Consider the following 23,625-nt stretch of genomic DNA (forward strand, 5'->3'; position numbering starts at 1 on the left):
AAAAATCCAAACTTTGAATATGCCCAATTATTTTGTGGTGTTATGATAATAGTAACAATATTTTACAATTTTAAAATTTATTAGATGAGAGAATCTAGGCAGAGCAGTTTCCCCCCTCCCCTACCAATAGTGCTACTCCTCCTCCTATCCCCCCCCAGCCAAGTTCTGCTGAGTGAGAGGAAACATAATTATAACATGCAGTAATGTGCCGAGAAGCAAGTCAGAGAGCTAAGCTTGGATGGATGTATATATATATATATATTGTTTTTTCCAGACCCTATCTTTTGAAAGGAATCTTCATTAGAATTAGAGCTTTCAGTATTCTTCAGTGGATAAGGTCCCATTTTCTTATTCCGAGGCCAATGTTCAAAACTCCCTTAATCAGTACACTGAAGCTACCGGCTATCTTTGCATCACGTAATCCTGACGAAAACTCATTTATCAATTTCTAATGGTTTAAATCCACTAATATGTATATATCTCTCTCTCTCTCTGGCTGGCTCCATGGCTAAATGGTTAGCGTGCTGGCCTTTGGTCACGGGGGTCCTGGGTTCAATTCTCGGCAGGGTCGGGAATTTTAACCATGATTGGTTAATTTCGCTGGCACGGGGGCTGGGTGTATGTGTCATCTTCATCATCATTTCATCCTCCTCCTCCTCCTCCTCCTCATAACGTGCACGTCGCCTACGGGCGTCAAATCAAAAGACCTGCATCTGGCTAGCCGAACTTGTCCTCGGACACTCCGGCACTAAAAGCCACACGCCATTTCATCTCTCTCTCTCTCTCTCTCTCTCTCTCTCGTTTTTTCCAGACCCTATCTTTTGAAAGGAATCTTCATTAAAATTAGAGCTTTCAGTATTCTTCAGTGAATAAGGTCGCATTTTCTTATTCCCAGGCCAATGTTCAAATCTCCCTCAATCAGTACACTGAAGCTACCGGCTATCAGCACCGTATGTCATATTTTCAAGAAATATTATTTAGTATCAAATTTTAATATGTGAAGAATTTTTACAAGAAAGTAGACAAACAGTTCTATTGAAAAAGTGTTTTTGTTTTTAGTGCATTTTCAAACTTTTCGTAAAGGACATAGGTTCATCCATTTTTAAATGATTAGACAGTAATAATTATGTATCTTAATTAGTTACGAGACACTATGGCTTAAGAATTCTTAAATTAGACTAAACATGTACCAAGGAATATATAATATACAACCTGTGACAAAGTTCGGTGAATAGTCCTGTACTATCGGCATAGATGAACAATGCACGACAGTGACCTTACTGTCCTTAATGCACTGCTGAGATTGACGATACATGTTCGGAAAACTTTGCAAGAAGGCTTCCTTTGGGATGGTATTCAAAATCCTCGTCACGTTTTAAAGCGAGTTTGAGTCATGGGAATAGGAAGAAGTCTGGAGAATTGAGATCTTGCAAGTATGGGGGATGTTCAAGTTGCACCACCCCCTTTTATGCCATGAACTGTTTGACGATATTGGCTGTGTGTGGGCGAGGGTTGTTATGGACAAAAAAAACAGACGAGAACACGTTTTCCTCTTCCCTAACTTCTGGGTAACGATTTGTCACACGCATTCACGGTTAATTGCCGATCGTTCGTGATTAATGTCCTCACCTTCTCACTGTTTTCATCACTGATGGCGGTTGCCAGTCTTCCGCTACGGGGTTGTCAGAAATACTTTCCCAGCCTCCTCGAAAATGGGTGAACCCCTTGTACACACACTTCAAGGACAGTGCTTGATCTTCATAAACACGTACCAGCATTGCATGCATTTCTTTTGGTGTCTTGCCAAGCTTAAAACTGTACATTGATCTTTTGGTTGTTCATGTTCCTGTTCACAGTTCAGAACCAAAGCACTAAACACGCACTGTGTCAAACAGGTCTTACATGACACACACGATGCTCAACTGAAAAACATTGGGAGCAGGTGGTCAAAACCTTCTGTTACACAGGTGCAGCATTGTGTGTCGCCAGTGTTGCTGGATCGACCGTTCTGACTTTATTCACCAAACTTTGTCACAGGTTATATTTTAATATTGAATGTGTTCTCACTTGTTAAGTGAAGTGTACGGATTGGGTGGGCCATTAAACCTAATACTAATTCTTAATTAAGCTGTATCAATACGGAGCCATATAATGAAGTTTGTAAATTGCAACAATCCTTGACGTATGCGACATTGCTGATAAGCGCAAGATTGTGCTGGTTTGGGCATGTGTGAAGAAAACAGTCTGATTACATCAGCAACCCTGTCCTTACTTGGATAGAGATCTAGAGGTAGAGAGATGTAGGTACGCAGGAAATGCAGTGCAAACTCTGAAAATGATGACACTGTCATAGCAGAGTGGAGTACAATAAATAAGGAAAGCTGACCCCAACATGACTTGCATTTTCAACTCGGATGTGAAATGGAGGCATCCAATATGACAGCATCTGTGATAACTGGTAACAGGTTGTGCTAGTTACCACACACTGTCTGTTTTGTCTCCACCGAAAAATTCTCAACCTGGTTCAAATCTGCCTTACAATTGAGAAGCTTGACTTGGTCCTGCCATTAAACCATTCTTGGCTAATTGGGATAAGGCACTTCCACAAAGAGAACCAGGGTTTTTGTAGAACCTGCACATATTGTCCTGAATTCTGTGAAAAATTTTCAGTGTTAACAAATACACAATCAAAGCCCCATCTCTGCCATGTATTCTGGATTGTCTTGGATGCCAGAAGACCTAAATATATGTATCAACCCATCATTAGCCAATGAAAATACACGTTGGAAAAGATGATATCCAGTTGTATATTGTAGTCATTAAATGTGATGTATTAATCCTCTGCGCAGTATTGAGTCTTTGTTTCTTAGCAGTTTGCTGGTATTTCAAGGCATACTTCATTTATTGTGGACAGGTCTTACACTTGCTTGGAAAACCTATCGCCCACTTCAGGTACACAGCATTCTAAGAAGCATGAGTGGATCTCAAAAACTTTAAACAACAAACAACAACTTAAGTGTTCATCTTCATTGCATTATAAGGAGTCAAATTTTCAGTTTCCTTGAATTGTCTGATAAATTGGGCTGTGGAATAGTGTATGTCGACCTGCTCGTGGGTCCTGGTAACCCGTTGGCATTATTGTGAACCGAACACTATAGCTTCTATGCTATGACGACTTCATTTTACAGCATGTATTACATTTCTTAAACTCAATCGTCCTAACTTCTGGTAGTGAATGGCCAGCTGTGAGAGTTAAATACAACACACGGACTGGCTTAAAAGCAAGGGTTTCTTTTTGGATTTGTCTTCTTCATTCTGTATACTCTTACTCAGTAGTTGTTAGTGTGTCTGAAATATTTGTTGTCTGCATACCTAACAATATTCATTTGTCATTTCAGAGACCAGTTCACTACCACTGAAGTTAACATGGCTCGCGTTTTCAACTGGGATGTGAAACGGAGACAGGCTGCTAAAACTACTTCGTAAAGCTTGCACTGTGAACTTATTTATTATTACTTCGCAATCTAATACTGCTTGGAACATGATCATCTACGTTTATAGGAACTGAACTGGCTCTAATACCTCATAATTGTCAGTACTGAAACAAAGGGTTTCTTACTCTAAAATTTTGAACCATGTAACATACTGTAATATCTTATAAACAAATATATATCTTTATTGATAACTGTGCACTTCTTAAGACCAACATGAAATTTTCAGTGAAAAAAATAATTTCTTCTTCTATCTTCTAAATTGCACCCGTTCACGCTATTCACATCATTTCCCCTAAAGTTGTACTATACAGTTTGTATGGCAAGGTATCACAAGTTGTCTTCTTCAGAGGTATTACCTCAGTTCTTTCTACACCCGTATTTAGTGAAGGTATTATGTACACTGTCGACGTCCATTGGTGGGGTATCTAGCCACCTGAAAAATATAAAATCCATATGTTAAAAGTGATTCTAATAGCGTCAGTAGGCTAATTAACAGTGCAATACATTGGTATGTCCAAACTTGTAGAAAGCTGAAATTAAAACACTCGTGTTACAGTTGTAGGGTTAAAAAAACTCAACAAAGATAACTTAAGTGAATTGGAATCAGAAGTCATTTAACTTGTTCTTTCTCACACAGTTCCCTGCTTCCCAAAACCATGAAGCTGGTTGATCTCAATCCCCTCTCTTCATATGTCTCAGTTCAGTGATCATCATGCGCTTTGCATTCTGTGGTCAAAGTAAAATAGCTTTTGTCTTACTGAAATCCCTTCAAAGGAGATTTTTGGCTTGACCTGGCACAGTATTCTCAGTGGGTATTGCTAGTACCAATGCTCAAATGCATTGATCCTTCTCCTGGGGCCATGTCTTGCAGCAATATGTCGTAAGTGTATTTAGTACACAACATATTGACATTACAATTTTTAAGAGAGCTTGGACTGGAACAGTACCACAGAAATGTAGTGATATGCCAATCGTTAATAAACCTCTCTTAATCATAGCAGAAAGTGTTCTGATCCCTGACAGAATTAAAGTATTAACCAAACTTAATACTATCATTTTCAGAAGAGAATAACAGTTGACAAAAATAGGCTGAATATAAAAGATAAGGCAAGAGCTCTGCCAGACTCAGCTCAGGGTTCATGAAAACATACAGATTTCTGGACAGAGTAATATTGTTGCAGAGCTAAACTTATCATTAGGAAAATGCTCAGAACATACAAATACCAAATTTTACCAGTGAAGAAGTTCCATCTTTTGTACAGCCACACAACATTTCCAGAATTGCAATCAAACTTTTGTAAGGAGCATACATACTTATAATGCCTATTTAGGAAACTAAAATCAATGGGGAAAATGGATGATCCGGGGTTTTAATTTAAAATATGCTAATCTGATTCAAAAATGTGATCAGAATATACAAAGAACAACTCAAAACATGATAAAAAAATCTAAATTAAAGTACGAAAATGTCACATAACGCAAGTACGCAATCTCATTGGTCTGACGTTACCTTACAGGTTGAACTGAATTAGCAGACGAAATAACACATAGTGTACTGTGAGAAACAGGATACACTTCACGTATTTCTACTTTGTTAGTTTCTGGTATAGGTCTATACATTGGGTAATAATCTGAGTGATATATTTTGGACTTCAAATGAATCCTGCGCGCAGACAGTGAGGCAGAAAACGTATCAATGGGTATAGTTTCGATGTGCAGTAGCACATCGCATACCACATACCATCCCAAACAAATTGTTTATAAATGTTCCAAACGATGCTAAAACTAGGGAGAAATGGATTTTGGCGAGCTGGCGAAATGCTGGTGACACATCGAAATAGTCTACAGTTTATTTCTTTGAAGATCATTTTAACGTAAGTTGAATTTGTTTGAATTTTCAATCACTTTTCCATGTCAGCTGTTCTAGTCGTAAAACTTTAAATTTTAATGTATGATGCTTTAATTAAATGCTTCAATTACATCTTGGAATATGAAAGTAATAAACAGTGATTTAATTAATGCTGATTATTAAAGTGTTCTCCAAACGTAACCTAAGTTTTGGATGATCCATGTCAAGGTAATAAATCAAAGGGGTTATGAACAATATTGACAGCTGTAATTATACCAATTTATCCCTGGCATGCGATATTTATGTCTTTATTGAAGAGCTTACATTTGTAAAAAAATTTAGGGTATAGCTAAATAGGCTACTCTATAATATAATAAAAGTAGGCGTGTACATCATGAAAGAAAACAACGTGAATTTAACAAATGTATATCTACACAAAACCAATGCTTGTCAGTTGGAGTGGTCTCAGTCTTATAAGTTAACTATGCTCAATTATAATAATTGTCATAATATTAATTAAATAAATACCATAATCGCAGACAGGTGAAAATACATTACTGGTACTAAAAATAACAGTGATGTTGGTGTTTAAAATATTATCCAATTAAATGCTGGTTTTAGGTTATACAAGCCAAGTCAATATACCGAAGGGTAAAAATAACAGCACCCAGACACTTTTCTTGCTTGATATGCTCAGCTTGTTAAAAGCCAAATGTAATTAATATTATTGGCATTACGCCCCACTAACCACTTGTACGGTTTTCGGAGACGCCGAGGTGCAGGAATTTAGTCTCGTAGGAGTTCTTTTACGTGCCAGTAAATCTACCGACACGAGGCTGACGTATTTGAGCACCTTCAACAGCCACCGGACTGAACCAGGATCGAACCTGCCAAGTTGGGGTCAGAAGTCCAGCGCCTCAACCGTCTGAACCACTCAGCCCGACTTGTGAAAACAAGATGTCATAATTATCTTTATCATGTTTAACTTTCTTCCTCCACCAAGATAGTTAATGAATATTGAATTTTCACGACCGCATTGTAATCGAAACAGACTTTCAACGTATTAGGTCGTGTTAAGTACAGAACAAAAATGGCCAGCAACCGACGCGAAATCGGGAGGTTGTGGGTTCGGATCCCACTGGTGTCCGGCTGGCCATTTTTGTTCTGTACTTAACATCTCTTCAACACGTACTACATGTACGTAACACGACCTAATACGTTGAAAGTCTGTTTCGAAGATATTTAATGTTTATCTTTCATGGGCCTCGGAAGTGTATAGGCCAGTTGCCCCAACCATAAATTATATTTTTTTTCAGGAATGATAAGATTATAGACCTATAGTACTATGATCTTTCTTTCTTTATTACATTGGTTTACCCTCAAGGGTTGGTTCTTTCCCAGGGACTCTGCGAGGGATTCCACCTCTACCGCTTCAGTGTCCTGGAGCGTGAGACTTTGCGTATGGTGATACAACTGGTTAGGAGGGCCAGTAACTCGCCCAGGCAGCCTCACCTGCTATACTCAACAGGGGCCTTGTGGGAGGATGAGAAGATCGGAAGGGATAGACAAGGAAGAGGGAAGGAAACGGTCGTGGCCTTATGTTAGGTACCTTGAGAAGTGGGAAACTACGGAAAACCACTTCGAGGATGGCTGAGGTGGGAATCAAAACCCTTCTACTCAGTTGACCTCCCGAGGCTGAGTAGACCCCGCTCCAGCCCTCGTACTACTAGTTTTCAACTTTCATGGCAGAGCCAGGAATCGAACCCGGGCTTCCGGGGGTGGCAACTACATCACATTAACCACCACATCGCAGAGGCGGACTAATGCTACCTATATGTTTATATTAGTGCTGAAACCTGATTTGTTACGGTACTTTAGTAATGCTGAAAGCCTGGAAATATAATGTTATTCTCTAATATGGGAATCAGTCTAGAAGGAAATGTTGAAAGTGATGCGATTTCTATACAGGTTTGTTGTTATCCTAATGCCATGAGTTACAGTACATTGCACGTATATGAAAGATCCATGAATTTCTGCGGCCACAAAAGTCACTATTTTTCAAGATTGATGACATCTACACATTGTAGATTTTCTGACTGCGCTGTTTTGAACCAGTCTTGTCATTTTGAAGTTACTCGCGATCACGAATAATAAACAATCGGCTTATGTCGGAGGACATTTTACTTGCCTTGCAGAAAGGAGCCTTTAAATATTTCTTTAATGGTAGAAAACAAGGCAACTTACCACAATGTAATACGTTTACGTACTATTTCATCAGTCTACTTTTCAAAAAATATATTTTTAAAAATGATGCATGTTCCCTATTATATGTTGTATTATCTTTACAAATCATGATGTGTGGATTTGAAATAGAATTTAGCACATACGTTTCATATCCTTAGTCATTAACCTTTTTGCTGCTGAATTTTCGGACAAGCTGGTGCGACACCAGTGCTGGATTCTTCCAGCCAACAACCTCATCAATTATTATTGCCAATTTGAACATAAAATATAGAATAATATTTTGAGATGATATTTTAACTCACCAGTTTGTTCCTACAGTGTTGGAGACAGTTCAAGTTTTGATTCCACACGAGGTAGCGAAAATTTCCTCGGTTAGGAAGATGCTTAGAAATTTTCATTATGGGCTATGTCTACTATATGTACGCACAATACCAAACCATACACATGATTAACAACACACAATATTGATCAAAGTTGAGCAGAAGTTGCCACGAACTTAGCATCAATTGTCTTGTTTATAAAATCTGTTTGTTTCATCCGTTACCTTTGCCAAATCCTCTTCGTTCACAAATACCTTGAAATATTCCATTTTGGGGCATTCTGAGGTCAAATTATTATTTGATATAACTAGGTTTGGTGTAAACTCATGGTCTGACCCTGTGGGCAGGCCTAGGTCAGTGTCATTTCATCCTCTCGCTGGCAGCAAATCATTCATTACCCCTGTCAACATTATCATCACAACCACCACTATCGAAATCCACATCGGACTCAATCTCCTCGAAAAGTGTAAGATTTCATCCGGATGCATCTTACGTTCGTATCCAGCAGCAATCATTCAAACAAGATGTTTACAACTGTGACAAAAGGAAGACATTCTCCTGCAGGACTACTCAAGGGGAAAAAAAAAAAAAAAAAAAAAAAACTTAAAGTGTGACCAATAGATGGCAGAAGCATACAACACAGTTACAAGGCAGACAGCGTATATTCGACCGCAGCAATGGCGGCACGAAGTCCGACTCAAGTATACTCAATCGCAGCAGTGAAATGGTTAAAATCAATATAGTCCATATTTCAGCTAAAAAGTATTAAATTAACAGATTGTCTGTATGGGATGTAAATTTCATATTGATTGGTCTGTACTGAACTGAGATTGCATTAAAAATTAATTATATTCTATTGGTTCCACCTTTACAATTCAAAATATTCTGTAATGCAAGTTACATTACAAGTTGTTAATATATGGTACTTGTTTCGACTCCAGATCTGGGTCATCAGCCAATGGCACAAATTATATAAGGCATTAGAAAGTCCAAAAATAATGTACAGGCATATAACATAAAACATGCGTAGATTAAACTGATCAATTAAAATGGTTACAATTTTCTGCGAGGAATGGTCACAGCAATGCTAAAACTTGGTCATACATATAATACATTAGAACAGGGCACTGGAAAGTCATTAAAATGTTTTTAGGTAATTATACTTGATGCTAAAGAGAATTGAATTTAGTCAACATTATGATAAATAATGGTTCATGTTTGTGGGTTACTGTAGTCACGTCCTAGTTCGTGAACCATGGGCAACGGCTGAGTGGCCTAGTAAGTGGTCCTGAGAGTCGGGATACCAGTTGGTATGGAATGGGAGTGGGCATCTCGGACATATTCTGAGTCGTGGCCCTCCTTGTGCTCAGGTGGCTAGGACTATACAATTCACCGGTGGTCCATAACCTGTTAGAGGAGAGATCCTCACTTGGACTATGTGCAAGTAGGGCAGCATCCTGCTTCATGAATTCACCGAGCTCAGAACACTTTAAGCAAGCCTCGGACCTATGGGAGTAATGGAGTCCCACTCCCATTTGACAGGCGAGGGACTCCTTGGAAACAACTTTGCGAACGAAATGGAATTCGATGGGGAGCTATCAATATTAATGGGGCTTATGGAAGAAAGAAGGTAGAACTGGCTGAGTCAGCAAAGAGGATGCATCTGGAAGTGCTAGGAGTAAGTGATATTCGGGTAAGGGGAGATAATGAGGAAGGGATAGGAGATTATAAAGTGTACTTGACGGGTATTAGAAAGGGAAGCAGAGATGCCAATTTTCAAGAAAGGCAATTCGTAATGCAGCCGTTAGGGCGCGGGGGGGGGGGGGGAGTGGGCGGCACGGCGGCCGTATAACCCCCCCCCCCCCCCCCGAGATCTTACTAACTTACATATCATTGAAAAATCAATGAATAACGCATAATTCAACCAGATCGCATATAAAGAGTGTATGATTCTTACATGAGAAAGTAACAGGTGATCTGCAGTACATATCTGAGTGGAGGTTGAAGGATTATTTCTTTTGTTGAGTATTGTAGTTGCTTCCTTAGCAGCTTGTAATTCCTGTTTGCTAAACGTCCGCTAGTGACATGCTTTTTCTTTTGATATCATGTGCGTCCTGTGCATTAACAGAGCACTTAACAGTTCTGTGTTCATATTAGCACGGAATTCAGTCTTGTCCTTCCTCATGTGCACCTGAAAATCGCGGCTACACTCACTACAAAACACGTGTGAATGAGATTTTGAGGAACGCAGTAAACGGGGCCATTATTTCGAATATTCCCCCGTAAATTTTTGAACCATTTTTGGTTTATTACTAGCGTCACTAGTCACAGTAACATCATCACACGTATTTTTCTGCATAGGAAATCGCTTCATTATTTCAAACCTTTCGCATTTCGTAACACAAGATTAGCATACATCCTAGAAAAGCAATATATGTAAATTTGGCAACCAAAATCGGAATAAGTAACTCATCAACAGTCACGCACAAAGTATTCACTATGAAACAGAGCTTGTCACCACTTCGCCGCCAAAACAAAGGCAAAAGAACTCGCATACTTGCATGGAAGTCTGTTCATGTGACGAACAAAGACAACAACTCCGCAAGATATACCAGTTCACAGGTGCCTATTTTTCCGGTACTGGAAGCACACACTGCGTTCGGCGCGTGAAAACTTGAAATATTCTTAAACGAGGGACAGGAAAGGGGTATAAATGATTACTGAGAAATCAGAAAATAATATTCTGAGAACACTTCATACACTTAGATTTAAAAATCAACAAAAAATCGTAATTTGTGGTGTGTGATTCGTAAAGGCGTAATTATGATGCGTAATTCGTAATTACTACGACTGAATCATAATAGTTGGCATCTCTGGGGAAGGGCAGAGTCTGGGGTAGGGCTCTTTATCAGGAATACCATTGCACGCAACATAGTTTCTGTTAGGCACGTAAATGAGCGAATGATGTGGGTAGATTTGTCAGTGGGAGGAAGTAGGACAAGAATTGTGTCCGTGTATTCACCATGTGAGGGTGCAGATGAGGATGAAGTTGACAAGTTTTATGAAGCATTGAGTGACATCGTGGTCAGGGTCAACAGCAAGGATAGAATAGTGCTAATGGGCAATTTCAATGCGATAGTTGGGAATAGAACTGAAGGATACGAAAGGGTGATTGGTAAATGTGGGGAAGATATGGAAGCTAATGGGAATGGGAAGCGTTTGCTGGACTTCTGTGCTAGTATGGGTTTAGCTGTTACGAATACATTCTTCAAGCATAAGGCTATTCACCGCTACACATGGGAGGCTAGGGGCACCAGATCCATAATAGACTATATCTTAACGGACTTTGAATTCAGGAAATCTGTTAGGAGTGTACGAGTTTTCCGCGGATTTTTCGATGATACAGACCACTATCTGATCTGTAGTGTACTAAGTATCTCTAGGCCTAGGGTAGAGAAAGTGAAATCTGTCTGTAAACGAATAAGAGTAGAAAATCTCCAGGATGAGGAAATTAGACAGAAGTACATGGACATGATTAGTGAGACGTTGCGAACAGTAGACAGTAAGCAGGTTCAGGATATAGAAAGTGAATGGGTGGCATACAGGGATGCTGTAGTAGAAACAGCAAGGGAATGCCTAGGAACAACTGTGTGTAAAGATGGGAAAAGGCGAACATCTTGGTGGAATTATGAAGTGAGAGCAGCCTGTAAACGTAAAAAGAAGGCTTATCAGAAATGGCTCCAAACAAGGGCTGAGGCAGACAGGGATTTGTACGTAGATGAAAGAAACAGAAGAGCCTCCGTGGCTCAGGCGGCAGCGCGCCGGCCTCTCACCGCTGAGTTCCGTGGTTCAAATCCCGGTCACTCCATGTGAGATTTGTGCTGGACAAAGCGGAGGCAGGACGGGTTTTTCTCCGGGTACTCCGGTTTTCCCTGTCATATTTCATTCCAGCAACACTCTCCAATATCATTTCATTTCATCTGTCATTCATTAATCATCGCCCCAGAGGAGTGCGACAGGCTTTTGCAGCCAGCATAATTCCTACCCTCGCCACTAGATAGGGGCTTCATTCATTCCATCCCTGACCCGGTCCAATGACTGGAAACAGGCTGTGGATTTTCATGAAAGAAACAGAGCGAAACAAATAGTTGTTGAATCCAAAAAGAAGTCATGGCAAGATTTTGGTAATAACCTGGAAAGGCTAGGTCAAGCAGCAGGGAAACCTTTCTGGACAGTAATAAAGAATCTTAGGAAGGGAGGAAAAAAGGAAATGAACAGTGTTTTGAGTAATTCAGGTGAACTCATAATAGATCCCAGGGAATCACTGGAGAGGTGGAGGGAATATTTTGAAAATCTTCTCAATGTAAAAGGAAATCATCCTGGTGGTGTTGCAAACAGCCAAGCTCATGGGGAGGAGGAAAATTATGTTGGTGAAATTATGCTTGAGGAAGTGGAAAGGATGGTAAAAAAACTCCATTTTCATATGGCAGCAGGAATAGATGAAATGAGACCTGAAATGGTGAAGTATACTGGCAAGGCAGGGATGAAATGGCTTCATAGAGTAGTAAAATTAGCGTGGAGTGTTGGTAAGGTACCTTCAGATTAGACAAAAGCAGTAATTGCACCTATCTATAAGCAAGGGAACAGGAAGGATTGCAACAACTATCGAGGTATGTCATTGATTAGTATACCAGGCAAAGTATTCCCTGCCATCTTAGAAGGGAGGGTGCGATCAGTCGTTGAGAGGAAGTTGGATGAAAACCAGTGCGGTTTCAGACCACAGAGAGGCTGTCAGGATCAGATTTTCAGTATGCGCCAGGTAATTGAAAAATGCTACGAGAGGAATAGGAAGTTGTGTTTATGTTTCGTAGATCTAGAGAAAGCATATGACAGGGTACCGAGGAAAAAGATGTTCGCCATACTAGGGGACTATGGAATTAAAGGTAGATTATTAAAATCAATCAAAGGCATTTATATTGACAATTGGGCTTCAGTGAGAATTGATGGTAGAATGAGTTCTTGGTTCAGGGTACTTACAGGAGTTAGACAAGGCTGTAATCTTTCACGTTTGCTGTTCGTAGTTTACATGGATCACCTGCTGAAAGGTATCAAATGGCAGGGAGGGATTCAGTTAGGTGGAAATGTAGTAAGCAGTTTGGCCTATGCTGACGACTTGGTCTTAATGGCAGACTGTGCCGAAAGCCTGCAATCTAATATCTTGGAACTTGAAAATAGGTGCAATGAGTATGGTATGTAAATTAGCCTCTCGAAGACTAAATTGATGGCAGTAGGTAAGAAATTCAACAGAATTGAATGTCAGATTGGTGATACAAAGCTAGAACAGGTCGATAATTTCAAGTATTTAGGTTGTGTGTTCTCCCAGGATGGTAACATAGCAAGTGAGATTGAATCAAGGTGTTGCAAAGCTAATGCAGTGAGCTCGCAGTTGCGATCAGCAGTATTCTGTAAGAAGGAAGTCAGCTCCTAGACGAAACTATCTTTACATCGGTTTGTTTTCAGACCAACTTTGCTTTACGGGAGCGAATGCTGGGTGGACTCAGGATATCTTATTCATAAGTTAGAAGTAACAGACATGAAAGTAGCAAGAATGATTGTTGGTACAAACAGGTGGGAACAATGGCAGGAGGGTACTTGGAATGACGAGATAAAGGCTAATTTAGGAATGAACTCGATGGATGAAGCTGTACGCATAAACCGGCTTCGGTGGTGGGGTTGTGAGGCGAATGGAGGAGGATAGGTTACCTAGGAGAATAATGGACTCTGTTATGGAGGGTAAGAGAAGTAGAGGGAGACCAAGACGACGATGGTTAGACTCGATTTCTAACGATTTAGAGATAAGAGGTATAGAACTAAATGAGGCCACAACACTAGTTGCAAATCGAGGATTGTGGCGACGTTTAGTAAATTCTCAGAGGCTTGCAGACTGAACGCTGAAAAGCATAACAGTCTATAATGATAATGTATGTATGATAAATAACATGTGGAATGCAATTGTGCACAGAACATGGTTAAAACTCGATGATGCCATTGAAGCTGGTGTTGAAGTGCTTCTTGCGGTCGTGAAGGGTTGCATATGAAGGTCAAACTGGTTCTAAGTCATAGGTGGTTAAGAGTTCACAGTTCAATGCGAGAGCAGTTGACCTTGTGCAGTGAAATGAAGAACTTAACAGGCAATGAGGGACTGACAAGCCTGTTAGCTCACTGCATTAACTTTACTACACCTTGATTCAATCTCACTTGCTATGTTACCATCCTGGGAGAACACACAACCGAAATACTTGAAATTATCGACCTGTTCTAGCTTTTTATCACCAATCTGACATTCAATTCTCTTGGATTTTTTACCTACTGACATCAATTTAGTCTTCGAGAGGCTAATTTTCATACCATGCTCATTGCACCTATTTTCAACTTCCAAGATATTAGACTGCAGGCCTTCGGCACAATCTGCCAGTAAGACCAAGTCATCAGCATAGGCCACGCTGCTTACAACATTTCCACCTAACTGAATCCCTCCCTGCCATTTTATACCTTTCAGTAGATGATCCATGTAAACTACGAACAGCAAAAGTGAATCATTACAGCCTTGTCTAACCCCTGTAAGTACCCTAAACCAAGAACTCATTCTACCACCAATTCTTACTGAAGCCCAATTGTCAACATAAATGCCTTTGATTGATTTTAATAATCTACCTTTAATGCCATAGTCTCCCAGTATGGCAAACATCTTTTCCCTTGGCACCCTGCCATATGCTTTCTCTAGATCTACGAAACATAATCACAACTGCCTACTCCTCTCGTAGCATTTTTTCAATTACCTGGCGCATTCTGAAAATCTGATCCTGACAGCCCCTTAAGCTAAGAACTAAATCTGTTTCTTCGATTTCTTCGTGTACCAAGGTATTTTGCACGTTGTAAACCTGTTCAAAGTATTTTCCCCACCTCTGCAATATATCCTGCTTATTTTTAATGAAGTTAGCGCCTTCACCTGGGTTTTCCTTCTTTTTTTACCCACTGGAATAAGATCTTTTTGCTTCTGGTTGTATCTTCTTGCAGAGATTCAGTGAATTTTTGCCAGCATTTCTTTTCTTTTCTTTTCTTGAACCACCTTGGAGCACTCTTTCTTGCAGTGCCTGTATTCTGTTTTGCATTCTGTTCTGTTTCTCAGCCATCTTTTCCAAGCTTGTTTCTTCCATTTATAACTATATCTTTCACCCTGTCATTCCACCCGGGCATTTCTCGATCTTTCTTTCTTCCTGATACTCTTCCACAGGTCTTTTCTGCAGACTCCACTATGACTGTTTGAAAGTACTCCCATTCTTCTTCGATCCTTCTGATGTCTTCCTTATGTATACTTGTTTTAATTTGTGCCTGGAACTCTTAATTTATTTCCTTCTCCTGCAGTTACCACACACTTAGCCTTCTCTGCCTAATCTCAGTCAACTTTTGTATCCCATCTTTAACTTAGCTATCACAACTCTGTAATCTATCAGAGTTTTGATTTTGTTATCCCAGCTATATCTTGTTATCTTCTGACTGTTTTTCTCTCCAAACCATGTATTACCAATGATCAGCTCATTTCTTCTACAAAAGTCTACCAAAATATCTCCAGCCTTATTTCTCTTCCCATATCCAAATGCTCCTATAATCTCTTCCATCTCCTTTTTTTTCCTGACCTACTTGGGCATTCATATCTCCTGTGATCACAACTTGTTTGTCCTTTAGATGGGCCTTCCATATATTTAAGGTATTCCTCAACATCCGTATCTGTATTTCCTGTTTGTGGAGGATACCCTTGAATTATATCTATAACACCAGTTGAAGTCTCAATCTGATCTTAATCAACCTGTCGTTTATGTTTTCCACCAATTCTAGGTATTCCTTTAGGTCTTTTCTCATTATGAGACCTACACCATTTTTGGCTTCTCTACCTCCAGTATAATATAAGGTGTATCCTTTCTTTAGTTTCCTCTCACCTTTTCCTTTCCATTTGGTCTCACTGATTCCCAGCAATGCTATATCTCTGTCAACCATAAAACCTACAATTTCTTCCACTTTCCCTGTTAGTGTTGCGACCATTGATGGTCGCTATCTTGATGTATTTGGTTGCTGGTCGCCCATTTCTCACATTTCTCCCAGCATCACAAGAACTGCACGTTGCTTATGGGGAACGCCGTAGCATTTTCCGAGGCTTCAGTACACTTATCATATAGGCTTTTATTACTATGGGTTTGCCACTCCCAAAGGCATCTTAGAACTACTACCAGCCGAAACCTATAGGCTGCTCCTAACATGGAGAACAGATGCCTTTTATAGCCGCTCCTCTGGAGTACAGGCACTACAGTTGATAAGGGTTTTCAGTAGCATTTCCTCCACTGAGAGCCCATTTCTCTTCTGTAAGGACTCCTCCGCCCTTAGCCATTATAATACTTTATTAACGGAAATACCATTTTACATAACAGTAGAGAAGTATAGAAAAAAACACAGTAAAAAGAAAGTTCAATGGAGTATAAGTAGAAAAAATATTTACAGATATATACACAGGATATATTACAAGTAAGCACAGGAAAGTAATACAAAACAGTAAAAAGAAAGTTCAATGGAGTATAAGTAGAACATATGTACAGATACATACACAGGTTATATTACAAGTAAGCACAGGAAAGTAATAGTCAATTCTGGAGATTATGTAAATGAGTTCTAAATTTTGACAATGAGCAGTTAAATATATCAATATCCACTTTGTTTAGAGATCTTGACATTCGTTCAATTGGCCCGTTGAATGCATAGTTAGTTCTATGCCAATTTGTAGACAATGTATTCTTAAACCTTGTGCGTCTGTCTGGTACATGTACGTTAATTTTTGCAAGGAGTTGTGGACAATTCACCAAGGAATGAAGCAATTTAAAAATGAAGAGTGTATCCAATAATTCACGGCGTTGTGACAGGCTATGCAGATTTAAGGACTGTTGTAGGGATGTATAATCAACATTATCATATGAGAATCCTGCTCTAAAAGAATATAGACGAAGAAATTTATGTTGTACTGATTCTAATCTATGGATAGAGGTCTGATGAGAAGGGTTCCAAACAGGTGTACAGTATTCTAGTATAGGGCGTACCATAGATACATATAGCAATCGATAGGTAGCTAAGTTTGAAAATTCCCTAGAATATCTAGTAATGCAACCCAATCTTTGAAATGCTTTCTTACAAATATTTTCAATATGTTCATTAAATGATAGGTTATAACTGAATAAAACACCAAGGTCATTAACTTGTGAAACAGGAGTTAGAAGGTTGTTATTACTAATTTTGTACGGAAATGCTATTTTCTTCTTGTTTTTAAAAAACGATATTATTTTACATTTCTCATGATTAAGTTTCAACCCATTTTGAATACAGTACTTTTCCAGATGATGTAATAAATCTTCTTGAAGTTTTAAACAATCAAGTGGACAATTAATTTGCATAAAATTTTTTGCATCGTCAGCAAACAAAAGCAATTTAGAATTCTTAAGTATATTTTTAATGTCATTTATGTAGAGAGTAAAAAGTAAGGGCGCAAGGTGAGACCCTTGAGGAACTCCACTGGTAACAATAATAGGCGCAGAAAAATGATTCCTTATTTTCACAATGTGCAGGCTATTTTAAAGATACAATTCAAACCATGAGAGGAGAGGCTCATTAATTCCGTAGCCTGTTAGTTTTTGCAGCAAGATATCGTGATCGACAGTGTCAAAAGCTTTTGAGAAGTCTGTATAAATGCAGTCCACTTGGGAGTGGTTCTCTATTGCATCCAAGAGAAACTGATAGAATAAAAGAAGATTGCTACAGGTTGACCGTCCTGAAAAGAATCCATGCTGCTCATCAATGATGATGTTTCTAAAGAGAGGTGTGATTTTGTCAAGAATTATTGAGTCAAATATTTTGGAAATATGAGAAGAAATTATAACTGGTCTATATTGTTTTATGTCAGTTTTATCACCATTTTTGAAAACTGGACTAACAAATCCTTTCTTCCATTCCACTGGAAAAACACCTTGGTTTAATGATAAGTTGAACAGATAAAAGAGTGCTTCACATAAAATAAATGAGCAGTACTTGAGCAGGTAAGTTGAAACACCATCAGGTCCTACAGTTTTCTTTAATTCCAGAGATATCAGTTTGTTGTAAATTTCTGCCTTACTAATGTTTATAACTGATAGATTGACAGACAAAGGATAATCATATGACATACTACTACTATTCTGATAAGAAGAATAAACAGATGAAAAGTGGTTAGCAATAAGATTGACAATATTTTCTCCAGTATCTGCTATAACTTCATTAAGATGCATTGTTGAAGGAATATTAATCAAAAATCTCTTTATTTGCAAATGAGGTGTTTACCTCAGTGGCAAATGGTACACTAAAATACATTATTGTCAAGCACTAAATATTAAATTAACAAGAGAATAAAATTTTCCTATAATACAATATTATATAATTTATGCTAACAATTTTTTCTATTAAACACACAGCTCATCCTTAATAAATTTACACTGTTTACGAAATTCTACTTATAATATCTCCTGTACTACTTACAAATATAGTCATCTGATATACAGTATGTGGAATTACTTCAAATGATACTGTACAACTGGTATAAGATTAAAATTTACATTGCATTTATTTACTTTTTCTTTTCTTTACCCATTCTGGAACCTAAGTAGCATAACGACCTGCTGCGTCTTAACCAGAGCCCCTTTTACCGCCACTTTTCAGAGTTCCTGAAGGGCCTTCACAGCTACCGTAGCGGTCCCAGGGCCTTCTGTACTTCACCCCTACAGGCAGTCCCCTACTTTGGCTGTTCAAACTCCTTGGACCAGGGGATGGAATTAATTTATTCACACACATTCTTTATTTACATTAACCTGCACTGGTCGAACGCCCTCTAACATTTCATTTATTTTCTCTGTTGCTGTTTATTCTCTTTTTGAATATCTGTACAGATTTTGGAAAAGGATCAAACACTACCCCTGGTAAACTGTTCCACTCCTTCACACCCTTCCCAATGAGTGAAAATTTACCCCAATCGCTTCTGCTAAAATTCCTTCTAATTTTATATTTGTGGTCAGTCCTGCCGATATAATTATTATCCAAATGAAGCCTCTCACGGATATCTCCCCATGCTGCTTCTCCTGTATAGGCTCTATATAAACCTGTAAGTCTAGTTTTCTCCCTTCTCTTACTTAAAGTTTCCCACCCTAGTTTCTTTAACATTTCTGATACACTACTCTTTCTCCTGAAATCCCCTGTTACAAATCTTGCTGCTTTCCTCTGCACACTATCTATTTCTTTTATTAGGTATTCTTGGTGGATCCCAAACACTGTTTGCATATTCCAATAATGGACGAACCATACTTAAGTAACTTTTCTCTTTTAATTCTTTGTTGCATCCTTTAAGTAGCCTCATTATGACATGTAACGATCTGTATGCTTTCCCAACAATGTCATCCACATGACCCTTCCAATGCAAATTACTTTCAAATCTTACACCTAAGTATTTGCACTTGCCATTTTTTGGGATAACTACCCCATCCAAAGTATATTCAAATTCAGTTTTAAAACTCCTGTTTGTAAATGTTGTAACAGTTGATTTGCCTCCATTAACTTTCATGTTATTCTCTTCAACCCATTGTTGGATACTCTTAAGGTCCCTTTGTAATTCTGAACAATCCTCAATGGTATTTATTTCCCTGTAAACAATTATATCATCTGCATACAATCGTATTTTTGATGTTATATTGTTCCCTAAATCATTTACGTATATTAAGAAAAGTAACGGACCGATTATACTACCCTGTGCAATTCCCTTCCAAACTTTCTCTTCCTGCGATACGTTAATTCCTACTTTGACTTTCTGAACCCTTGAATTTAGAAATGTTTTTACCCAACGTGTAACCCTTACGTCCAATCCTATTCCCTCCAATTTCTTTAATAATATTCCATGTTCCACTCTATCAAAGGCTTTGGAAAGATCTATGGCTATGCAATCTAACTGGCCTCCTGAATCCAATTGATCTGATATGTCCTGCTGAAATCCCACCAGTTGTGCCTCACAAGAAAATTTCTTTCTAAATCCATACTGGCTCCTCATGAACCAATTTTTATCATCACATATCCCTCTGATGTACTTTGATATTAAACTCTCCAGTATTTTACAAACTATACTGGTCAGGCTGATTGGTCTGTAGTTCTCTGGTTTTCTTTTATCACCCTTTCCTTTATAAATTGGTATTATTATAGATTCCTTCGGTATTACACTATTATTTATGACATAGTCAAAGAGAAATCTTAAATAAGGCACTATGTACCACCCCATTGTCTTTATCACCTCCCCAGTAATTTGATCACTTCCTGCTGCTTTTCCTTGCTGAAGCAGTTGGATTTCTCTGAAAATATCTTCATTTGTGAACGAGAAGCTTCTTGTTTCCCCCCGTGTCTCTCCCTCTGTAACTTCTATTTCGGTGTCCAACTCCTGACAATCATCTATCGAATCTCTAAATTCCCTACTAAAGAGGTTTGCTTTCTCAGTATCTGTTGAATAGTGTTCACCACCTTCTCCCACCATTGTAGGAATTTGGATTCCATTTCCTTTTTGATTCCTGATATATGAATACAGCTTTTTCCATTTCCCTTTGTGGTCATTACGCTCTTGAAGAATGCCATTCATATAATTCTCTTTTGCTTCCTTTTTTTTCTTTTTTCAGTTCCCTCATCAACTGTTTTCTACTTTCTCTACTCCCCCTACCTTCTTTGATTTTCCTGTTTACTATTCTACATTTTCTTTTTAATTTTCTTATTTCCCTTGTATAATAAACAGGGTCTGAGGTCATTTTACCCTTCTTAACAGGTACAACTCTCTTCTCTCCTTCCCAAACGATTCCTTTGAATTTAGCCCAAATCCACATTACTCCCTTCTCTTATCCAACAACTCAATTGTGATTTAAGGTAAGTCCCAAATTCATCAACTTTAGTTTTTCTGTACAATTTCTTGCCTTGTGTGACCCTCTTATTAAGCCCTTTTGGTACCAGTCCTACATCCATTATTACAGCCTTATGGTCACCTATTCCTTCAATTACCTCAGTTTTATCAACAATTTCCCATGGTTTAACCAAGAATACATCTAGTAAGTTATTGAGACGAGTCCATTCTTGTACTACTTGTGTAAATCCTCCCTCCGAAATTAACTTATTTGCCAGTTTCTGTTCATGGGCTTCACTTGCAGCTCCATTCCATTCAACCTCAAGCAAGTTTAGATCTCCCCCAATTATTACCACATCATTATTATTGTTTTTATGAGTATAATCTATTATTTTCTCAAATATTTCCATGTCTCTTTCCTCTCTTCCTGGCCTGTATGTTCCTATAATTCCCACCTCCTTCATACTATCACAAATTAATTTTATTCCTAATATTTCATCCCTTTCATCGGTAAACCATTCATGTGAACAATATGTTTCCTTCACCAGAATAAACACCCCCCCTCCCTTTTTATCTCCTCGGTCTCGACGATAGACTGTGTACCCTTCTGGAAATACTTCTCTATTACCCACCCCTTCTCTCAACCACGATTCCACTCCTATCACCACATCAGTCTCATAAGATTCCATCAATGTACCGAATTTTAATTGTTTATTTACTACACTCTGACAGTTTACCAAGAGCAATCTCAGACCCCCTTCCTCCCTAAAAATTGACTGTTGTAATTGGGTAACTTGAAATTCCTTACTTTTCTGAGTTTCATTTACTAGTTGGCTGAGCCAGCTTGAAGTACAGCTGGCTCTTTCTACTAGTTTTCCTGGTCATATCATAACTCAAGGGAGTTGCCTTTATTACATGACCTTTTAGAACTTAGATATTGCCAGAATTTCTGTGGATTGGAAGTAATACTTCGTTCACAGTTGGAAACATACATTGTATAGCAAGATTTAGATTCACACTTGCATTTATTTCTTAATTTTGAGAAATGCTGATAATCACTATTGAGACCTGATATTTTGTATCGCTTATGTGCTTTCTTCTTTTCAATAATCAGTGACTTTAATTTATGATTAAACTACTTTGGGAATTTGGGAGTCTTAAAATTCCGTATAGGGATGTAAAGTTCCATTGGTCCTTATAGGCTATTTACCGCCACCCAACACTCTGCGTGGAGACACTGGCTGCATGTTTTGCTCCATTGCCATAGTGGATTAACTGTTTTTATCAAAACTATTTCGCTACTTCCTATTTATACCTGTTATCGCACTTCCATCAATATCCCCCCTATAACTTGAAACAATTTCCACACGCTGGCACACTCTCTTGGTCCTCACTATTTAATCACACACAGACTACCTCACTCACACAGCTCTCCTGTTGGTGCTGTCAAAGTCCACAGTTCGCAGCTCGGTGGTTCCATCGGGGACCACCACCTTCCCATGGTGGGTTCCCTGGGTCCGGTCGACGGTGTCTTTGTTCCTGGTGATGGTGATGCACAGGTCCTCGCGTGGCATTCGAAGCTCCGCTGGCTTTCCCTTCGTTCGTACCTGTGTGTTCTGTAAGGTGGCACCCTCGTTTAGTGGTTGTCGGTTCGGACCCCATTGGTTCTCCATCATCTAGAGGGGTCCTACTGGCTGTGTCATTGCCATCGCTGCCTCCATCTCCTGGGACATTGTCCGAGCCTCCCCATAGTCCTGCTGCGTAGGTGCCAACCTTTGAAGTGGATTATCAGTAATCGGCCCCTGCTCTCCGAGAAAAATTTCGAGTTAAGTCCAAAGCATGCTCCTTCCTTGTCAATAATGACACCCGTTTTGCCCTTCCCTCTAGCAATCTATTTGAAAGTATATCATATTACAGAATAACATGCACACAACCTGTTAGTTCTGTGATAAACATTCCTTGTAGCTTGTTTCTCACGCAGCAGCTGCTTTTCAGTGTAGTTTTTCTTGATGTATCCTTCCTACTGTAACGACATTTTCGTCTTCTGAACCATAAGTGATTCCAGTGCAGATGTGCTTAATGTAGGCCTCACTTCTTTCTCGATATTTCTGTCAACTGTCAGGTACACTTAACACAGGAAATACAACATTACTGAAGGATTTATAGTGGAGAAGAGCAGCGCCTGGGCTCGTTCATACAGAGTGAATTTTACAACGCTTATGGATAGCAAAAGGAAATCACAATCGAATAAGTATCGTTGCCAAATCACAAGCATGAAAACAAGGACGATTTAGGAGAAAGGCTCGAAAGGATTGATCATTTTTCCTTTTTTTTCCGAACAAAATTATTTTTTCGTGATGTCAGCTTTTCCATAATAATTTCCCCCTTTAACCGTAATTCTGTCATTGTGAGGTAAAATTCATAATAATGACGGACAATCCATAATAGTTGGCACCTCTGCTGCTGCACACTGAACACCCTCGCTGGTACAGCCCATTTACTGTCGTGGTTGTTCGGTCTTGGCGTCAAACACCTGCGGCACTCCATCGGTGCGCTGAGCCCCCTCCTGCAGCCAGACTCGGCAATCGGCTCCCAGCTGGTGGACACCACCGCGCCCCCTGAACTCTCCCACAGGTTGAACATGCCTGCGGGCTGCGTCGTACTTCCATCTCCTGCCCAAGAAGTCCAGCAATCGGGTTGGCTCCCTCTTCTAACGTCAATCCAGTC

General features: G+C 39.1%; 2 protein-coding genes across 3 annotated transcripts in view; one reads left to right on the plus strand and one right to left on the minus strand.

Moving 5' to 3' along the window:
* LOC136866001 (prefoldin subunit 3) overlaps positions 1-3,685 on the plus strand; it is a 126,197-nt gene extending 122,512 nt beyond the window's left edge. Inside the window, exon 5 of the mRNA XM_067142609.1 lies at positions 3,399-3,685. Within this exon, the coding sequence (XP_066998710.1) occupies positions 3,399-3,486 (88 nt within the window). The 3' untranslated portion in view covers positions 3,487-3,685. The remainder of the gene's footprint in view (positions 1-3,398) is intronic.
* LOC136866002 (c-Myc-binding protein homolog) overlaps positions 3,654-23,625 on the minus strand; it is a 133,933-nt gene continuing 113,961 nt past the window's right edge. For both annotated transcript variants that reach the window (XR_011017905.1, XM_067142611.2), the window contains one exon: positions 3,654-3,927. The gene's annotated coding sequence lies outside the window, so the exon portion shown is untranslated. The remainder of the gene's footprint in view (positions 3,928-23,625) is intronic.

This window comes from Anabrus simplex, chromosome 3 (assembly GCF_040414725.1).
Source record: "Anabrus simplex isolate iqAnaSimp1 chromosome 3, ASM4041472v1, whole genome shotgun sequence".
NCBI classification, from domain to species: domain Eukaryota; kingdom Metazoa; phylum Arthropoda; class Insecta; order Orthoptera; family Tettigoniidae; genus Anabrus; species Anabrus simplex.